This window comes from Belonocnema kinseyi, chromosome 4, assembly GCF_010883055.1.
Source record: "Belonocnema kinseyi isolate 2016_QV_RU_SX_M_011 chromosome 4, B_treatae_v1, whole genome shotgun sequence".
Taxonomy (NCBI): Eukaryota; Metazoa; Arthropoda; class Insecta; order Hymenoptera; family Cynipidae; genus Belonocnema; species Belonocnema kinseyi.
Genome location: NC_046660.1, coordinates 11,043,599 through 11,062,434, shown reverse-complemented (window position 1 = coordinate 11,062,434; position 18,836 = coordinate 11,043,599). Strand labels below are relative to the sequence as shown.

The 18,836-nt window shown below is 21.9% G+C and overlaps 1 protein-coding gene across 3 annotated transcripts in view; it reads left to right on the top strand.

The window, feature by feature from the left end:
- Positions 1-135: 135 nt before the first annotated feature.
- LOC117171955 overlaps positions 136-18,836 on the top strand; it is a 35,717-nt gene continuing 17,016 nt past the window's right edge. For 2 of the 3 annotated variants that reach the window (XM_033359643.1, XM_033359642.1), the window contains exons 1-2: positions 136-1,307; positions 6,698-7,326. In XM_033359643.1, the coding sequence (XP_033215534.1) occupies positions 366-1,307; positions 6,698-7,318 (1,563 nt within the window). In that variant the 5' untranslated portion in view covers positions 136-365 and the 3' untranslated portion in view covers positions 7,319-7,326. Of the gene's footprint in view, positions 1,308-6,697; positions 7,419-18,836 lie in introns of those variants that run through there. The other variant, XM_033359641.1, reaches the window with a different exon arrangement.

The window sequence follows — 18,836 nt, the reverse complement described above, 5'->3', positions numbered from 1 at the left end:
TAAATTAACTCGTATCCAACGATAAAGAAAGTTTCTTCTTTATCGACTGAGATTATAAAATCAACGAGTTTAATCGACGGCAATACGCAAGCCGTCACACTGATATTGTCATTCTCGTTACCGTTCTCAAAAGACGCGCCAACCTCACAGAAATGCAAACTCCGAAAAAACTCAAGCCTCAAGATTGGCAGCTATGCTAACCACGTGATATGATAGTTGGTTATTGTTAACAGTCAATCTTTGTCATCAAACAATTAAAATGTAGGGTTTGGACTAGCTTATTTTTACATGAATTCACCAGATTTATTCAAGTTGAGATTTTCCAAATTTAGTAAGGTTTTCCTCCAAATAAGCTAGTCTCAAAAATGTATATCGAAACTGACAACACCGATTTTGTGCCAAGGAACTTTGTAATTTACAAATTTTACGGAATGGACACTTGTTTTGCGTGGCATGAAAATGAATTGGTAGTTTTTCCATTTTCGGAGCCTGAAACTTCGAGTAGCACTTTACCTTTACCGGTATTGATAGCTCCTGGTGTGATAAAAAACATCTATAATTTCGGAGAACGAGTTTTTGTGATTTGCACACCATGTGGAATTTATAAACTCACTGACAAGCATCAGTTCGCACTGTTGAGTAAGAGTGGAATTGGAATGGGCTCCCTTTATTCCGAAGTACTTTCTTTACAAGAAGGATGTATTTTCTTAGAAGGAAAACATGACAAAAGTCTCAAAAAATTGTTTCAAGTGCCATCCGAAACTGTGACATCCGATGAATTGTCGAGTCTGAAATTGACTGCCACAGAAACGGATGAAAAATTCCGGGCAGTTTTCTTGGAAGAAAGTAAGGAAGATTTGTGTCTGATTGCTTACGGCAACATTTTGTTTAAACAAACAAAAAGTTTTGTGAAACAAGTCTACTACTGTGATTATTTAATCGAAGAAATTCTGCCTATCGAAAAAAAGGGGAAGATTTTTGGCGCGACACTCGTAACGAATTCTTCAGCTGTTATTTTTGTCTATCTTGAAAAAGATAAATTACAGTTTGACAAAGTGTATCTTAATTATGAGGATAGAAAGGTGCAAGCTTTTTGTGCCAAGATGGACGAAAACTGTGAGAATTGTTTAACAATTGTTTATTGCCAGGATTCCAAAACATTACAGGGCATAAAAAAGTTTGAGACTAATGCAATTCAAACTGTTGGAGAAGAGGAATGCAACTATATTGCTTTGAGGTTTTACAAATCCAAGTTTGTGGTTGGTCTCACTCAATTTAAGGAGTTGTGCAAATTTCCTTTGAAGGAGGTGAGAATTTATTTTTTATCGAGTTTTTTTTTTCAAATTTGCCATTTTCTACTATTCAAGTCGTGGAATTTCACAAATTTTTTCTTTAAACTGGAAATTTTAGGGAATTGTTTTGAGAGCTTGCCTAATTTTGTCTAAAATTGCAATATAAAATTGAAAAGCAATGATTCTCCATTGATTATTGGTCGAACGCTAATTTTTTTACTTAAAAAATTAATTATTAAAAATATAGCCGAAAAATTAGCTTTAAGGTTGAACATTTAATTATTTTAGTTATATATTCATAATTTTAGATGAAGAACCATCTTTTTTTTAAAACGTGACAATATTTTTGAAAACTAGTTTTATTTTGGTTGAATTTTGTTTAACTGAAAAATTAATCTTAACATTGCAATTGAATATTCCATAATTTTAGTCGAAAATCCATCTCTTTGATGCAAGACTATTTTTTTTTTTGTTAGTAAAAATTTAACTATTTATTTTTTGGTTTACAAATGATATCTTTTAGTTGGTAATTCATCTTTTTTTTTGGTAGAAATTAACCTCCTTGGATGAAAATTCAATTATTCTAGTTAAATATTCGTCATTTTATTTGAAACTTAATCTTTTTTGTTTAAAAATGTAACTTTTTTAAATTTCTTTTTAATTGGTTGAAAGTGATTTTTTGTCTAAACTGAAAATGAATATTTTTTAAACTGAATATTGTTTCTTAAATGAAAGTGATCTTTTGTTTTAAAAATGAATCTTTTCCGATTTAAAAGTCCACTCTTTAACACAAAATTCGACTTTCTAGCTTAAAAATTTTATTTTATTTTTTTTTTTTAATTCATCCTTCATGGTAGGAAAGTCACCTTTCTTGGCTGTAAATGAAATTTCGTATGAAAATTCAACTGTCTTTTAAAAAATTTGTCTTTTCGTTTTGAAAATTCGAAGATTTGGTTAAAAAATCTAATCATTTTTTGAAAATCTTGCTAAAGTCATAATTTTTAAAGCACAATATTGTTAAAACAATCATCTTTCTTGATTGAAATAATTTTCTATGTTAAAAATGAATCTTTTCCGATTTAAAAGTACATTAATTTCTAAAACATTCTACTTTTTAGCTTCAAATCTATACTCTTTTTAAGAAAATTCATTTTTCTTGGTTTGTACGTTTTTCTTTGTTTTGAAACTTCGACAATTTGGTTGAAGAGTGTAATCATTTTTTCTTCAATTAAACTATTTTGTTACAGTCATAATTTTTAGTTTAAGCTTCGTTTTGTGAAGTTTTAATAAAAAATGTTAATTTTCTATAAAAAAAAAACAAGTTTTCAATATAAAAAAAATGATTTTTCAACTACTAAAAGATCAATTTTCAACATAAAATAGAATAGTTCAATTTTTATTTACAGACATAAGTTTTCAACTAAATAAAATCAAATTTTAACATGTTGTTAAAAATTCATCTTTTTTTATTGAAAATTCATCTTTTATGATAGAAAAGTCATCCTTCTTGGATAAAAAAATTTCTTTATTGTTTAAAAAGTAACTTTTTTGTTAAACATACAACTGTCTTTGAAACATTCAACTACTTTGTTAAAAAAAAATGTTTATTGGTTGATTTATCTCTTTATTTGAATTTAATTGAATTAATTCGTTAGAAAATTTATCTTTGGTTAAAAAGTCGTCTTTTGGGAAATAAAATTATTCCTATTTGTTAAAAATTCAAATATTTTAGTAGAGAATTTTACTATATTGTTACAAAATTATCTTTCTTGATTGAAATGATTTTTTATGTTAAAAATTAATCTTTTCCGATTTAAAAGTACATTGTTTTTTAAACATTCGACTTTTTAACTTAAAATTTGTACTTTTTTTTATGGAAATTCATTTTTTCTTGGTTGAAAATGAACTTTTACGATGAAAATTTAACTTTCTTCTAAAAGATTTGTCTTTGTTTTGAAAACTTGACGATTTGGTTGAAAAGTCAAATATTTTTTTTGAAAATTTAACTTTTTTGTTAAAGTCACAATTTGTTTGTCTAAAATTCGTTTTGAATATTTAATTTTGAACTTCGAAATTTTTAATATTCAACAGTTTTAATAGAGTACAAGAAGTTCTTATTAAATATTTTATTTTTTAATGTATTTTTTAATAAAAAATGTTAATGTCATATAAAAAAAAAGACAAATTTTCAATGAAAGAGATGATTTTTCAACTAAAAAAAATTTAACATGAAATAGAATAGTGCAATTTTTATTTACAGAAATAAGTTTTCAACTAAATAAAATTAATTTTTAACATGTTAGAAATTTATACTCTTTTATTGAAAATTTATCTTTATTATTTAAAAACTAACTTTTTTGTTTATCATAAAATATTCTTCGAAAAAATCGCCTTTTTAGCGTGAAAATATTACTATTTGGTTAAATCTTGAACTACTTTTTGGAAAAATTATTATTTTTTTTTCTAGAAAGTTCGTATTATTTCGGCTTGAAATCTTAGAAATTTAAAGTGTCTCGTATTGAATTCAATATGTTATCTGCAATAATTTTATTTAAAACAATTTATAATGATATATTGTTGAAAATGGAATACTTTCCACTACATGACAAAAACGATTTTTTAAAAAGAAATTCGTCCTTTCGTGCTGAAAATTTAAGAACTTGATTTATATTGTTTTCTTTTTCGAGAAAAAAATCTTTCTTTGTTAAAAATTCAACTACTTTGTTAAAAAAATGTTTATTAATTGATTTATCTCTTTATTTTAATTTAATCGAATTAATTCATTATCATCTTTTTTTTTTTGGAAATTCGTTTCTTTAGAAATAAAATTATTCTTGTTTGTTAAAAGTTCAAATTTTTTCCTAGAGAATTCAACTATATGGTTAAGAAATCACCTTTCGTAATTGAAATGATATTTTATTCTAAAAATTAATCTTTTCCGATTTAAAAGTACACTGTTTTCTAAAAAATTCGAGTTTTTAGCTTAAAAATTTTACGCTTTTTATATAAATTCATTTTTCTTGGTTGAAAATGAACTTTTTTTATGAAAATTTAACTGTCTTATAAAAAAATTTGTCTTTTTTTTGAAAACTTGACGATTTGGTTGAAAAGTCTAATATTTTTTTAAAAATTTATCTTTTTTGTTAAAGTCACAATTTTTTGTCTAAAATTCGGTTTGAATATTTAAAAATTCTAACAAAGTACATGAATTTTCAATCTAATAGTTGAATTTTAAATAAAAAGGTTAATTTTCTATAAAAAAGACAAATGTTCAATGAATACTTTCCACTACACGACAAAACAGATTTTTTAAAAAGAAATCCATCCTTTCGTGCTGAAAATTAAGAATTTAATTGATATTGTTTTCCTTTTCGAGAAAAAAATCTTTCTTGGATGAACATTCAACTACTTTGTTAAAAAAATGTTTATTGGTTGATATATCTCTTTATTTGAATTTATTTTTCTTGGTTGAAGATGAACTTTTTTATGAAAATTTAACTTTTTTGTTAGTCATAATTTTTGGTCTAAAATTTGGTTTGAATATTTAATTTTGAACTTTGAAATTTTTAATATTTTAAAGTGTTAACATAGGATATAAATTCCCAACTAAATATTTATATTGTTAATAGAATTTTCAACCGACTAGTTGAAATTTCAATAAAAAATGTTAATTTTCTAAAAAAAAAAATAGAAATTTTCGATAAAATAGATGATTTTTAAACTAAAAAGGATCAATTTTCAATATAAAATAGAATAGTTAAATTTTTATTCACAGAAATAAGTTTGAAACTAAATGAAATCAATTTTTAATATGTTGTTAAAAATTCATCCTTCTAGATAGAAAAATTCATCTTTTATGGTAGGAAAGTCACTTTTCTTCACTGAAAATGAACTTTTTAATGAAAATTTAAATGTCCTCTAAAAAAATGTGTCTTCTTGTTTTCAAAATTCGACTGTTTGGTTAGAAAGTCGAATAATTTTTTGAAAATTTAACTGTCTTCTTAAAGTAATATTTTTTTTTCTAAAATTCGATTTGAATATTTAATTTTGAATTTTTAAATTTGGAATATTTTAAAATTTTAACAGAGTATATGAAGTTCCAACCAAATATTTTAATTGTTAATAGAATTTTGAACCTAATAGTTGATTTTTCAATAAAAAGTATTAATTTTCTAAAAAAAAGACAAAGTTTCAATGAAATAGATGATTTTTCAACTAAAAAAGATAAATTTTCAATATAAAATAGAATAGTTCAATTTTTATTTACAGAAATAAGTTTTCTTTTAGATAGGAAAATTCATCTTTTACAGTAGGTAAATCATTTTTCTTGGTTGAAAATTTAACTGTCTTCTAAAAAAATTTGTCTTTTTGTTTTGAATATTTAATTTTGAATTTGTATCAATTTTAACAAAGTATATGAATTTTCAATTAAATATTTTAATTTAGAATGGAATTTTTAATAAAAAATGTTAATTTGCTATAAAAAAAGACAAATTTTCAGTGAAATAGATGATTTTCAACTAAAAAAGATCAATTTTCAACAAAAAATAGAATAGTTAAATTTTTATTTACGGAAATAAGTCTTCAACTAAACAAAATTAATTTTTAACGTGTTAAAAATTCATCCATTTGGATTGAAAATTCATCTTTTATAGTAGAAAATTTATCCTTTTTGGTTGAAAATTTAACTTTATTGTTTAAAAGTAACTTTTTTGTTAAACATACATAAGTCTTCGAAAAAAATTGCGTTTTTGGTTAAATCTTTAACTATTTTTTGGAGAACTCATCTGTTTTACTGGAAAGTTCCTATTATTTCGACTTGAAATCTTAGAAATTTAAAGCAAATTTTTACAGCATAATATTTTTAAATATCATCCTTCTTGATTGAAATGATTTTTTGTGTTAAAAGTTCATCTTTTCCGATTTAAAAGAACATTTTTTTCTAAAACATTCGACTTTTTACGTTTAAAATTTTACTCTTTTTATGATAATTTATTTTTCTTGGTTGAAATCGATCTTTTTTTATGAAAATTCAACTGTCTTTTAAACAATTTGTCCTTGTTTTGAAAATTCGACAATTTGGTTGAAAAGTCTAATAATTTTTTTAAAATAAACTGTTTTGTTAAAGTCATATTTTTTTTAAATTCGGTTTAAAAGTTTAATTTTGAATATTTAAAAGTTTGAACAAAGTAATGTATTTCTAACCAAATATTTTAATTTTTAATAGAATTTCGAATCTAATAGTTGAATTTTCAATATAAAACAGAACAGTTCAATTTTTATTGACAGAAATAAGTTTTCAACTAAATAAAATCAATTTTGATATTTATTTGGTGATATATTGTTGGAAATGGAATAATTTCCACTACACGAGAAAAAAGTTAGACAAATAAATGCAATTCCAGGTAAGAGAAGAACCCAGTGACGATCCCGACTACGTTGAATTAAAGCTAAACATGCTAAAAGGTACGGAAGTAATAGTGGAAAAAATTTGTGAGAAGGCGAGAGAATTGCAGGTGCTGCAAGAAAAATTAGAGGAGGAGAGGGATATTTTGAAAAGGATCAATCTCTTCGCCTGCGAATTTCGTGAAGAGTATTGTCCGGAATTGTGCATTAAAAAAGTCGCGCACGAAAAATATTTGTCAGCCAAGTTCCAAGGCATTTTGCCTTTGAATTCTCAGGTTATTTTAGCAGCCAAGCGTGGGCACCGAAGAACATTTATTGTCAAGAAAGTCACGGATTCTGAAACGCAAATCGAATTGCCTCTACCCGCGCAAAATATTTGGAAACCAGTGGATGTTACGGTGGATTTAATAACTTATAATCCAAAAGGAGAACCTTTTTGCCTAATCAGAGACTTTATTCAGGATCCGAATTCAAAGAAGGATAAAAATAATTTATCACCGGAGAAAGTCAATTTTATAAATGTTAAATCAAGAGCGCTGAAAAATCTTGTAGCTGATGGGAAAGTCACGATGAAGGCTTTGTCAGAAATCAAAAGTAGTATTCGTAGAGAATTAGGATAACTTTAATCGTAAGTATTTTTGTTATAAAAATCAGAGATTTGCAAATTTTGTTTTTTTTTTAATACATTTTTTAATTTAAGTATAACCTAACGTTCCTTTTTTACTATTTTTATATTCGTAAATTATTCTTAATGGATAAATAAAACATTTACAATTGCAAAACTATTTCTTGTTTTTTTTTCGTAGAAAAATGAGCATTTCTCGTTGGTCCCTAAATATGATGAAAATGTAACAATAATTTTGAAATTGTTTAATATCTTCTGTTCTATTTTTGCTTTTTTGAAAATTGGAAAAAAATTTGATTTGTTTAAAAATTATTTCGAAGTTTCTATATCTACAGATTTTGCAAGTCAACTAGAATAAAAAATAGTTAGTTAAGCTGTCAACGAAAAAAGATTTTTCAGTCAAGAGAGAAAAAAAGTTTCAATCAAATTGTTGAATTTTCATGTGAAAGCACACAAATTTTTTGCAAACATTTGAACTTTTTCAAACCAAATTGTTAATTTTTAACAACAAAAAAACTCATTTTCATACGAAAAATTTAATTTTTAACCAAGAAAAAGTGTTTAGCCAATAATGAAAAAAAGTACACCAAACTTTAGTCTAATATTATAATTCTGGTTGAAAATTACTTTTTTTTTTGTTTAAAAAATTTATTTTTTAGTTGGAAATTCAACAATTTTATTAAAAAGCTATTCTATATAGTTAAAAATTTTCTATTTTGTTAAAAATAATTCTTTTTGGATTCAGATTTCAGATGAGAATCAGATTTCAATTTTCACTGTTTTTTTTTTATTAGAAAATTCTTCCTTTCTTCTTAAAAATTCAACAATTTGATTGACAGTTTTTTCTTTTCGATTAAAAAATCTTTCTTGGTTAAAAATGTTTTGTTAAAAATTCATCAGTTTTGTTGAAAATTATTCTTTTTTTGGTAAAAAAATTATTCTTTGTTTGAAAATTAAACAATTTTGGTAGGCTGTCATTCTTTTTTATTGAAAATTCTTTTTTTGTTTTGTTTGAAAATTCATATATTTTGTTAGAAAAATTCATCCGTCTAGTTGAAAAATAACTTTTTGTTGGAATTCCATATCAGATTTTGACTTTCACAGTTTTTTTTTAAATTTGTTCTTTCTTCTTAAAAATTCAACAATTTGATTGAAATTTTTTTTCTTTTCGAGTAAAAAATCTTTTTCGGTTAAAAATGCAACTATTTTGTTGAGAATTATTATTATTATTATTATTTTATTTATCTCTTTGATTAAAAATTTAACTTCTTCATTTTTTTGTTAAAAGCCATCTTTTTTGTTGAAAATTACTCTTTTTTGGTAAAAAAAAATTATTCTTTGGTTGAAAATTTTCTATTTTGTTAAAAATTCTTCCTTTGGAATGAAAATTTAACTATTTAAGGTAGAAAATTGAACCATTTTGCTGAAAATTTACTTTCTGGTTAAAAATTTATAATCTAAGATTGGAAATTCAACTTTGCTGTAAAAAGTCCAACTTTCTGGCTTCAAAACTCATAAATTTGGTTGAAATTTTTTTTTTACTAAAAAATCTTTCTTGATTGAAAATTTAACACTTTTGTCAAAAATTCGTCTTTTTAGTTTAAAAATTCCTATCTTCATATTTTATGTTAAAACTTCAACTTTTTGGTTGAGAATTCTCTGATTATTATGGTTAAATTTTTTTATTTGGTTTAAAATTACACAATTTTGTCAGCCCGTCATTCTTTTTTGTTGAAAATTCTTCTTTTTGGTTTGAAAATTCAAATATTTTGTTAGAAAACTCATCTTTTTGTTGGAATTCCATATCAGATTTCAACTTCCACATTTTTTAAAAGAAAATTTGTTCTTTCTTAAAAATTCAACAATTTGATTAACATTTTTGTTCTTTACGACTAAAAAAACTTTCTTAGTTAAAAATGTAACTACTTTGTTGGAATTTTTTTTCAAGATTCTTCTCTTTGATTAAAAATTTAAATTCTCTATTTTTTGTTAACAATTTATCTGTTTTGTTGGAAATTATTCTTTTTTTTTTTCGAAAAATTTGTATTTTTCAATAGAAAATCAATCTTCTTTTTTGAAAATTCAACTACTGGGTTGAACGATTTTGGTTAGAATTTTTTTTTGTTGAAAATTCATCTTTTTTGTTGAAAATTAATTTTTGTTTGGTTTAAAACTTAACTTTTTAGATGGAAATTTATATTATACGTTTTAAACTTTAACAGATTTCTCTAAAAGAAATTCGTCCTTTTGTGACGAAAATTTAAGAAGTTGATTGATATTGTTTTCCTTTTCGAGAAAAAAAATCTTTCTTGGTTGAACTTTCAACTATTTTCTTAACAATAAATTTTGTTGGTGAATTTATCTCTTAATTGAAAATTGAACTACTTTGTTTAAAATTAATTTATTTTATTAAAAATTTATCTCTTTATATAGAAAATTAATCTCCTATCTTGAAAATTTAACTACTTGGTTAAGATTTTTTTTTATAGATTTATCTCTTTGGTTATAAATTTAACTAATTTTTTTTAATTATCTGAAAATTAATTTTTTTTTCGACTTGAAATTTAATTACTCAATTTTTTGTTAAAAATGTTACCTTCTTTTTTAATTTGTCTTTTTTGATAGAAAATTAATCTTCTTGTTTCAAAGCTGAACTACTCTTTTAAAAAAATCATTATATTAATACAAGTTTTTTTTATTGAAAAATTCAACTAATTGGTTGAACTATCTTTTTTAGAATATTTTTGTTTTTTAAGATTCATAATTTTGGTTCAAAATTTAATTTTTTAGTTGAAAATTTGTTTTTGTTTCGTTTAAAAGTTCATATCTATTGTTAAAATTTAAGTATTATGTTAAAAATTCGTTTTTTTTTCTCGAAAAATTCATACATTTAAATAAAAAATTTAAATAATTTTTATAAAATTCATGTGTTTGGTTGAAAATTTAATTTTTTTAAACTGAAAAATCGGTTTTTCTTGTTAAAAATTCGCTCTCCTTGGTAAAAAATTAATCTTTTCGTTTGAAGATTATATTAAATATTTAACCATTTTGTATCAAATTCATCTATTTTACTAAAAATTCGTTTTTTTTAAAGAAAATTAATCTTCTTTGTGGGAAATTCAACTACTTGAATGAACTATTTTGTTAGAAAATTATTTTTTAATATTCATAATTTTGGTTGAAAATTTGTTTTTGTTTGGTTTGAAAGTTCATATCTATTGTTAAAATTTTAGTATTTTGTTAAAAATTATTTTTTTGTCTCGAAAAATTCATAATTTAAATTAAAAAATTAAATAATTTTTAGAAAATGCATGTGTTTGGTTGAAAATTTTTTTAAACTGAAAAATCTTTTTTTCTTGATAAAAATTCTGTTTGCAAATTTACTTTTTTATTTGAAAATTTGTTTTTGTTTGATTTTAAAATAAACTTTTTAGTTGAAAGTTCATATCAGGGGGTTGAAACTATTTTAATTTAATTTAAATTTTTTGGTGTAAATCAAACCTGAAAAATTATATTTTTTAGTAGAAAATTCAACTATTTGCTTCAAAATTTATTTTTTGATTAAAGTAAAACATTAATCTTCTTGTTTGGAAGTTTATCTTTTTGGGTTGAAAATTCAACGATTTGGTTGAAAGGTTAATTATTTTGTAACAAATTAATTTTTTTGTCGAAAAATCAATTTTTTAGGTTATTTTCAAGTGTTTGACTTAAAATGCCTTTTTTCTTAAAAATTCATTATTTGAATTTCAAATTTATTTCTTATATTAAGTATTTAACTACTTTGTATTAAATTAATCTATTTAACTAAAAATTTGTCTTTTTTGATAGATAATTAATCTTCTTAATAATTTAATAATTCTTGGTTTCATACATTTTGTTGAAAATTTAACTTTTTATTTGAAAATTTGTTGTTTTTTTTTGGTTCGAAATTCATATAAGAAGATTGAAACTTCAATCGTTTTTTTTTCTTTTTTTTTTTTTAATTCATGTATTTTGTTCAAAATTCGACTTATATGGTAAGAAATCAATCTCCTTTCTTTTAAATTCAACTACTTAGTTGAAATACTTTCTTATAAAGTCATTTTTTAAAAAGAATTATTACTTAAGCTGAAAATTTGATCATTTTCTTGAAAATTTTTGTTTGAAAAGGAACTTTTTAGTTGAAAATTCATATTATCAGGTTGAAACTTCACCTTTTTGGTGTAAAATTAGAATTTTTGCCTGAAAAATTCAACAATTTGGTTAAAATTTGTGTTCCTTCTTGACTAAAAAGTCGTTTTTTGTTGAAAATTTAAGCCTTTTATTGAAAATTCTTTTTTCTGTTTGAATTTAAGTTTTTAAAAATATAAAATTAAAATCCTTTTTTTGTTGGAATATAAACAATTACATTTTTCGTTGAGAATTAATTTTGTTGAAAGCTGAACTCTTTTATTAAAAATTTATGTTCTTGCTTAAAAAATAATCTTCGTGGTTAAAAATTTAACTATTTTTTTTTTTTTAATTAAAAATTAATTTTCAACTCAAAATTCACATTAAAAATTTGATTTCTGCAATTTATATTAGTACATTAATCCTACTTGATAATTAAAAGATCATTTCCATTATACAATCTATTTTCTTTTTATTTATTTACAAAAATTAGCACTTCTACAGTCTTAAGAATCTATATACACATTTATTTACAATGGCATTTGCCTAATAATTTTGAGAACATGGGATTTGTACTCCTTGTTTTTATATTACATGCCTGCATTAGTAAAATATCTTAAATTAAGTTAGTAACCCTGAGAAAATACATTGTATGGGATATCCTTCTGCCTTTGAACAAAAAAAATCTGCAGATATATTTCTTCGAAATCAAAAAAAAAAAAAAATATTGATTTTGAATTTATTTTATATAAAAGATTCGTTATCAGGGCCTAAAATTTTCGGAAATAAAAAACCGGAAAAACGGGAAATTAGGATTCTGAACCAAATTTCCGGTTTTTCTACCTAATGATTTTAAAGTATTAAAAATGAGCTTCAATATTTATTCAAACTGTTATTCTTTTGTTCAAATTTATAAAATTTAATTCAGAATAAATCAAAAAAATTTCTCTTGGATTGATTTAAAGCCACACTTTTTAGAAACTCAATAAAAAATAGGTTATTGCGAATTTTCAAAAATTCTTAATTGAGAAAAACTTGCACTTTTTTATTATTCTTTACCAGTAAAAGCTGCAAATTTACAAAATTTGAATTCATCTTAAAAATAATAGGACAAATTTGGTATCTTTTCTTTACAAATTTTATTATTAGTAGAAAATTCCACATCATAATTTTCCGACACGAAAATAGGAATTTGCAAAATATATTAATGTTCAATCGAATAGTTGATTTTTCTAACAAAATAGTTGATTTTTTTTTTTAATTAACTAAACTTTCAAAAAAATATTAAATCTTTTAACCAGAAAAAATGAATTCAGCCAAAAAAGACAATTTTTCAAGAAGACAGTTGAACCTAAACAAAAAAATATTAATTTTCAACCAAAGAATTGCATTTGAACCAAAATAGATTTTTTTTTAATTTGTCTTTTTTGTTTTGAAAGTTGACTTCTTTTGCTAGAAATGTTTTTCTAAAAAAGTCACCATTTTTGCTTGAAAATTCGTCTTTTCGGATAGACAATTCAACTATTTTAGATGAATATTAATTTTAATTTTTGTTTAAAATTAATTTTTTTAATTAAACATTGAGATATTCCGTTTATGGTTAAAAATTAATATTTTTAATATTATTTGAAAATTTAACTATTTGGTGAAAGATTCATGGATTTCGTTAAAAATTTGTATTTTTTGTTGAAAATGAATTTTTTTTCCTTTAAAGTTCATCGTTTTTTGGTGAAAAGTGGAACTATTTGGTTTAAAATTAATTTGTCTTGGTTGAGGATTCAACAGTTTTATAGAAAATTCGTATTATTTTAATGAATTTAAGTACTTGATTAAAAGTGGAAATACTTTGTTAAAAATCCATTTTCTTGGTTAGCATTCATCTCTTTAGTCGAAAATTGAAATGTGTTGTTAAAAATCTTTTCCTTTGTTTGACAGGTAATGTTTTAAATGAAATTTGTAATTCTTCGTCCAAAGTTAAAACTCTTTTTTTTTTTGCTTAAAGATTCATCATTTACTTGAAAATTTAACTATTTGATTGAAAATTTGGTTTCTTTTTTGCGTCAAAATTAATTTTTGAAATTGAACACTCAATTATTCCGTTTATGGTTGAAAATTTATATTTTTAATTGGAAAATTTAAATATTTTATCAAAAAGTCATGTATTTTATTTAAAATTATTTTTTGTTTTTTGTGAAAACTTTATCTATTTGGTTGATCATTCATCTGATTGATTAAAAGTTGAACTACTTTGTTAAAAAAATATATTTTTTAAATTCATGTAGGGTTGAAAATATAACTGTTTTGTTAAAAATCATCATTTTTTAGTGAAGAATGCAACTGTTTGCTTTAAAATTATTCTGTTTTGGTTGAGAATTAAACTATTTTATTGAAAATGAATTTTTTTTCTGGAGTAAAATTATTTTTTTTTAGTTGAAAATTTAACTATTTGATTAAAAATTCGTTTTATTTTTTTATTTTTACTAAATTTTTAAATTGAAAACTTTTTTTGATTTCGTTTTTGGTTGAAAATTCATCTTTTTTAGTTGAAAATTTAACTATTTCATTAAAACTTCGGTTTCTTTTTTGCTTAAAAATTAATTTTTGAAATCGAATCATCCATTATTTCGTTAATGGTTGAAAATTGATATTTTTTAATTGAAAATTTAACTATTTTATCAAAAACTCATGTATTTTTTTGAAAATTTTTTTTTTGTTTTTTCTAAAAACTTAATCTTTTTGATTGAAAATTTATCTACTTGATTGAAAGTTGAACTACTTTGTAAAAAATTAATATTTTTGGTTGAAATTATATATTTTTTTCAGTGGAAAATTTAACGTTTGTTTGAGTTGAACTATTTTATTGAAAATTCGTTTTCTTTTTTGGGGTAAAATGATTTTTTTTTTAATTGAAAATTTAATTATTCCGTTCATGATTGAAAATTGATGCTTTGTTGTTTGAACATTTAACTGTTTGGTCGAAAACTCGTGTATTTTGTTAAACAAAAAACAAAAATTTCTGGTAAAAAATTAATTTTTTCGGTTAAAAATTCATATTCTTGATTTAAGGTTGAACTACTTTCTCAAAATAACATTTTCTTGCTTAAATATTCACCTTCTTAGTCGAAAAATAAATATTTTTTATGAAATATTCGTTTTGTTGTTGTTTGGTAATTAATTTCTTAACTGCAATTTTAATTATCCCACTTTTAGTTGAAAATTGATGTATCTTTTTGGTACAAAAAATAAATTGTTGGTTCAAAATGTATCTACATGATTTAAAGTTGAACCACTTTAATAAGAATTAATTTTTTTTGTTGATGATTCATAATTATTGTTCAAAATGTGAATATTTTTAGATTTTTGTTAGTTTAAAAACAGTTTTCTTCATTAAAATTGAAATGTTTCATTTTTTGTTGAAAATTCATATTTTTTAGTTAAAAATGCAACTATTTGTTCAAAATTTAACAATTTTGTTGAAAGATAAAAAATTCAAAGATAATACAAAGATACAAATTCAACTATTGGGTTAAAAATGTAACAATTTTGATAACTTATTTTTTTGTAAAAATTGATCTGCTTGGCTGAACATTGATTTTCAATTGAAAATTCAACTATTGGGTTAAAAATTTAATAATTTTGCTAAAAAATTATTTTGATTTTTTTACAAAATTAATCCTCTTGGTTAAAAATTCATACTTTAAATTGAAAATTCAACTATTTGCTTGAAAATTAAAAAAATTTTGATGAAAAAATTAGTTTTTTTTTTAGAAAATTAATCATTTTGTTTGAAAATTTAACAGTTTTGTCCAAAATTAAGTTTTTTTGTAGAAAATTAATGTTTTTAGTTGAAAATTCAACTATTTGGTTGAAAATTCAACAACAATTTTGATAAAAAAATTAGTTTTTTTGTAGAAAATTAATCTTCTAGGTTGAAAATCCATATTTTTAATTGAAAATTCAACTATTTTGTTAAAAACTTAACAATTTTGTTAAAAGATAAAAATTCAAAGATAATTCAAAGATAAAAATTCAATTATTGGGTTGAAAATGTAGCAATTTTGATTTATTATTTTTTGGTTGAAAATTGAACTTCTTGGCTGAAAATTCATTTTCAATGGAAAATTCTACTATTGGGTGAAAAACGTAACAATTTTGATAAAAAATGATTTTGTTTTTTGTAGAAAATTAATCTTCTTGGTTGAAAATTAATCTTTTTAGTTGAAAATTCAACTATTGGGTTAAAAATTTAACAATTTTGATTTAAAAAAATTAGTTTTTCTGTAGAAAATTAATCATTTTGGTTGAAAATTTAACAGTTTTGTTAAAAATTAGTTTTTTTGTTGAAAATTAATTTTCAATAGAAAATTCAACTATTGGGTGAAAAATTTAACAATTTTGATAAAAGATAAAAAATTCAAAGATAATTCAAAGATAAAAATTCAACTATCGGGTTTAAAATGTTACAATTTTCATAAATTATTTTTTTTTGAAAGTTGATCTTCTTAGCTGAAAATTTATTTTCGAATGAAAATTCAATTACTGGGTCAAAAATTTAACAATTTTGATACAAATGTTTTTTTTTTTTTTTTGAGAAAATTAATCTTCTAGGTAGAAAATTCATATTTTAGTGGATAACTCAAATGTCTGGTTGAAAATTGACCAATTTTGTTAGAAATGATTTTTTCTTTGTAGAAAATTAAACTTCTTGGTTGAAAATTCATATCTTTGATTGAGAATTAAACTACTTGGTTCAAAATTTAACAATTTTGTTAAAAATTAGTTGTTTTTGGTAGAAAATTACTCCTCTTGGCTGAAAATTAATTTGTAACAATTTTGATGCAAAATTAGTTGTTTTTGGTAGAAAATTACTCCTCTTGGCTGAAAATTAATTTGTAACAATTTTGATGCAAAATTATTTTTTTTAGGTAATTGATCATCTTTGATGAAAATTCATATTTTTGAATGATAATTTAACTATTTCATTGAAAATTTAAAAATTTTGATAAAAAATTAGTATTTACGTAAAAAATTAATCATCTTGGTTGAAAATTCAACAGTTTGTTAAAAATTAATTTTTTGTTGTTGAAAATTAATCTTCTTGGCTGAAAATTCATTTTCAATTAAAAATTCAGCTATTGGGTGAAAAATGTAACAATTTTAATTAAAAAAATGATTTTGATAAAAAAAAATTAGTTTTTCTGTAGAAAATTGATCATTTTGGTTGAAAATTTAACAGTTTTGATAAAAATTAGTTTTTTTGTTGAAAATTAATTTTCAATAGAAAATTCAACTATTTGGTGAAAAATTTAACAATTTTGATAATAATTTTTTTGCAGGAAATTAATTTTCTTAGTTGAAAATTCCACTATTTGGTTGAAAATTGAACGATTTTGTTAAAAGATAAAAAATTCAAAGATAATTCAAAGATAAAAATTCAACTATCGGGTTTAAAATGTTACAATTTTGATAAATTATTTTTTTTTTAAAGTTGATCTTCTTAGCTGAAAATTTATTTTTAATTGAAAATTCAATTACTGGGTCAAAAATTTAACAATTTTAATATAAATTTTTTTTTTGAGAAAATTAATCTTCTAGGTAGAAAATTCATATTTTAGTGGAAAACTCAACTGTCTGGTTGAAAATTGATCAATTTTGTTAAAAATGATTTTTTCTTTGTAGAAAATTAAACTTCTTGTTTGAAAATTCATATCTTTAATTGAGAATTAAATTATTTGGTTAAAAATTTAACAATTTTGTTTAAACTTAGTATTTTCGTAAAAAATTAATCATCTTGGTTGAAAATTCAACAGTTTTGTTAAAAATTAGTTTTTTTGTTGTTCAAATTAATTTTCTTGGCTGAAAATTCATTTTCAATTAAAAATTCAACTATAAGGTGAAAAATGTAACAATTTCAATTAAAAAATGATTTTTTTTGTAGAAAATTATCTTCTTGGTTGAAAATTTATACTTTGAATTGTAAATTCAACTATTTTGTTAAAAACTTAACAATTTTGTTAAAAGATAAAAATTCAAAGATAATTCAAAGATAAACATTCAATTATTGGGTTGAAAATATAACAATTTTGATTTATTATGTTTTGGTTGAAAATCGAACTTCTTGGCTGAAAATTCATTTTCAATTGAAAATTGTACTATTGGGTGAAAAATGTAACAATTTTGATAAAGAATGATTTTGTTTTTTGTAGAAAATTAATCTTCTTGGTTGAAAATTTATATTTTAAATTGAAAATTCAACTATTTATTTGAAAATTTAAAATTTTTGATAAAAAATTAGTTTTTTTTTTTGTAGAAAATTAATCATTTTGGTTGAAAATTCAACTATTTGGTTAAAAATTTTTAATTTTTGATAAGAAATTAGTTTTTCTGTAGAAAATTAATCATTTTGGTTGAAAATTTAACAATTTTTATTTAAAAAATGTATTTTTTTTTGTAGAAAGTTAAATTTCTTGGTTGAAAATTAATATCTTTAATTGAGAATTCAAGTATTTGGTTGAAAATTTAACAATTTTGATTTAAAAAATTAGTTTTTTTTAGGAAATTAATGATCTTGGTTGAAAACTCATATTTTTAGTTGAAAATTCAACTATTTGGTTGAAAATTTAACGATTTTGTTAAAAGATAGAAATTCAAAGATAAAAATTCAATTATCGGGTTTAAAATGTTACAATTTTGATACATTATTTTTTTTTTTTTGAAAGTTGATCTTCTTAGCTGAAAATTAATTTTAAATTGAAAATTCAATTACTGGGTCAAAAACTTAACAATTTTGATGAAAAAAATTTTTTTGAGAAAATTCATATTTTAGTGGAAAACTCAACTTTCTGGTTGAAAATTGATCAATTTAGTTAAAAATGAATTTTTCTTTGTAGAAAATTAAACTTCTTGGTTGAAAATTCATATCTTTAATTGAGAATTAAACTATTTGGCTGAAAATTCATTTTCAATTGAAAATTCAACTCTTGGGTGAAAAATTTAACAATTTTGATAAAAATCAATTTTTTTGTAGAAAATTAATCTTCTTGGTTGAAAACTCAACAGTTTAGTTAAAAATTAGTTTTTTGTTGTTGAAAATTAATCTTCTTGGCTGAAAATTAATTTTCAATTAAAAATTCAACTATTGAGTACAACATGTAACAATTTTAATTAAACAATGATTTTTTGTTTGTAGAAAATTAATCTTCTTGTTTGAAAATTTATATTTTTAATTGAAAATTCAACTATTTAGTTGAAAATTTAAAAATTTTGATAAAAAATTAGTTTTTTTGTAGAAAATTAATCATCTTGGTTGAAAATTCAAATTTTTATTTGAAAATTCAACTATTTGATTAAAAATTTTTAATTTT